General features: G+C 40.7%; 1 protein-coding gene across 1 annotated transcript; it reads right to left on the bottom strand.

Moving 5' to 3' along the window:
• Positions 1 to 553: 553 nt before the first annotated feature.
• LOC117110681 (uncharacterized protein K02A2.6-like) lies at positions 554 to 1,336 on the bottom strand. Its single transcript, XM_033253445.1, has one exon. The coding sequence runs from the start codon at positions 1,334 to 1,336 to the stop codon at positions 554 to 556; it is 783 nt and encodes a 260-aa protein (XP_033109336.1).
• Positions 1,337 to 2,315: the final 979 nt, after the last annotated feature.

Below are 2,315 nucleotides of genomic sequence, written 5' to 3'. Positions count from 1 at the left end.
ATGTACTGCAAGTCTTTGAAACAAACTGTAAATAGTCTACCAAACCAATATGCATTAATATTGCAAGTTATGTTATTACAATAAACCTTATTCGGAAAAGTGAGTGCTGGTTTTTTTTTTCGTTATCTACTTCACAATGTTATAATGATAGTTAATATATTTACCATATACTGTATACTATATCTGTGTGTATGAATTTTTTTTTTAACCAACATAACAACATCATAAATCACTTTGACTACTTTTGAACATCTTTACAAACTATTATAACACAACATTTTTAATCACTACTACTATTACGTCATCTTTACAAATCGAGTCTAGTATCCGGTTTCTTCCTAATACGCAGAGGATACCTCCTTTGCGGTTCTGGATTTTGGGTCTCATTGATTGTTGGACCCTCCTCATGTACAGTTTCCATTAAGTCATCGAGTGCCGTATCCTCAACTGTGACGTCATCTGTTTGTGGTCTACTACCATAAAACCTCTTCACATGTGTAATATTTCGTTTCCGACGACGCCTGCTTGCATCATTCCGATCACTTATAGTGACTTAATTACCATATCCAGAAACTACGTCATACACTCTAGGTTCAAACTTTGTCGAGAACTTGTCTCTCGCTTCCTGGCGAAGAAGAACACTATCTCCTTGTCTAACATCGCTGTGACGTGCGTTACATTTCACGTCCGTATACTGCCTTGATTTCCACTTCATCAACTGATCTCTATCTTTAACCTCCTCGTCTACAATCACTCTCTCTAATTCTGGTAATTTGGTCCTTAAGGCCCTACCCATTAGCAATTCAGCAGGTGTCTTGCCTGTTGAGGGATGAGGAGTCGTTCTATACACAGCTAAGTATCGTGTAAGCTCTCGTTTCCAATCTTTCTTCATAGTATGCGCTATCTTAAGTCGCTTCAAGATTGATTTATTCTGACGTTCAACCTCCCCATTTGCTTGTGCCCATTTCGGTGTCACCTTCTTATGCTTAATTCCATTTACCTCTACAAAGTCTCTAAACTCTCCTGATATGAATTGTGGGCCATTGTCACTGACAATGACTTGCGGTAAGCCATGTCGCGCAAACATAACTTCTAGCGAACGTACAGTTCTATCAGCTGTTGTACTTCTCATAATGTCTATTTTATAGAACCTACTGTAATAATCAACGACGAGAATGTAATCCCCTGTTGGTAATGGTCCCAGAAAATCTACTCCTACCGATCTCCATAGACCATCTGGAAGCTCGGTACTCATTAAAGGTTCTGGTGGTTCCGCTTGTCCTACCAACTGGCAGCCCGGACATTTCTTTACAAACTCTTCAACATCCTTGTCCATTTTCTGCCACTATACTTTTGTTCTGAGTCTCTGTTTCATGTTAACGATTCCAGGGTGTCCCTCATGGCCAATCTCCATTATAGTCCACCTCAGACTCTTTGGTACAACAATTCTTGCCCCTTCATTACTAGTTTACCTACTACACACAACTCTTGTGCTACGTGCCGATATTCTGGACACTTGTTTCCTTCCCATCTCCCAGTCGCAACACACTCATACAAATCACTCATCTTCTCATCATTTGCACACGCTTCTCCGATCTCATCCATTGTCATAGCTTTGGGAATTGCTTTGACTGACACAAAGTTGACATACTCGTTCATATCGTCGAATGGCAGTTCGTCATTCTTTTGCTGTATTAAACGTGACAAAGAATCAGCTATATTCTTGTTTCCCGGTCTATAGATTACCCTGAAATTGTATGGTTGCAACCGCAACACCCATCGTTCGATTCTTGCACTAGGTCTGGATTTTGACGAGTAAATTACTTCCAATGGCTTATGGTCTGTGACCAGCTCAAATTCCCTTCCAAAAAGGTACATATTAAATTTCTCCACTGCCCATCTAACGCTTCCTTTTCGGTTTGTGAGTACCTTCTCTCTGTATCTGAAAGGCTTTTACTAGCATAACATATAGGTTTCCAGTCACCTTCCTGGAGCTGAAGGAGCACCGCCCAAAGCCCGACTGGACTTGCATCAGCTACTACCCTTAACTTATCAGAATGATTAAAATATGCTAGTGTCTCTTCTACCAACACATTTCGTAGGGCATTAAATGCATCTTGTTGTTCCTTTTCCCATTTAAATGGAACATCCTTTTTCGTCAACCGCCTAAGTGGTTCAGTTTTGGTAGCCAAGTCGGGAATGTACCTAGCACTAAAGTTTACCAACCCTAGAAAACTTCTCACTCCTCTGCTATCTTTTGGTTCTCTGGCTTCTCTTAATGCCCTTACCCTGGCCTCTGTTGGGCCAATCCCCTT

This window comes from Anneissia japonica, unplaced genomic scaffold, assembly GCF_011630105.1.
Source record: "Anneissia japonica isolate Jap-2015-1 unplaced genomic scaffold, ASM1163010v1 scaffold514_len65802_cov208, whole genome shotgun sequence".
In the NCBI taxonomy this organism is placed as follows: domain Eukaryota; kingdom Metazoa; phylum Echinodermata; class Crinoidea; order Comatulida; family Comatulidae; genus Anneissia; species Anneissia japonica.
The sequence above is the reverse complement of the archived record's forward strand: the minus strand, read 5'-3'. Positions and strand labels throughout refer to the sequence as shown.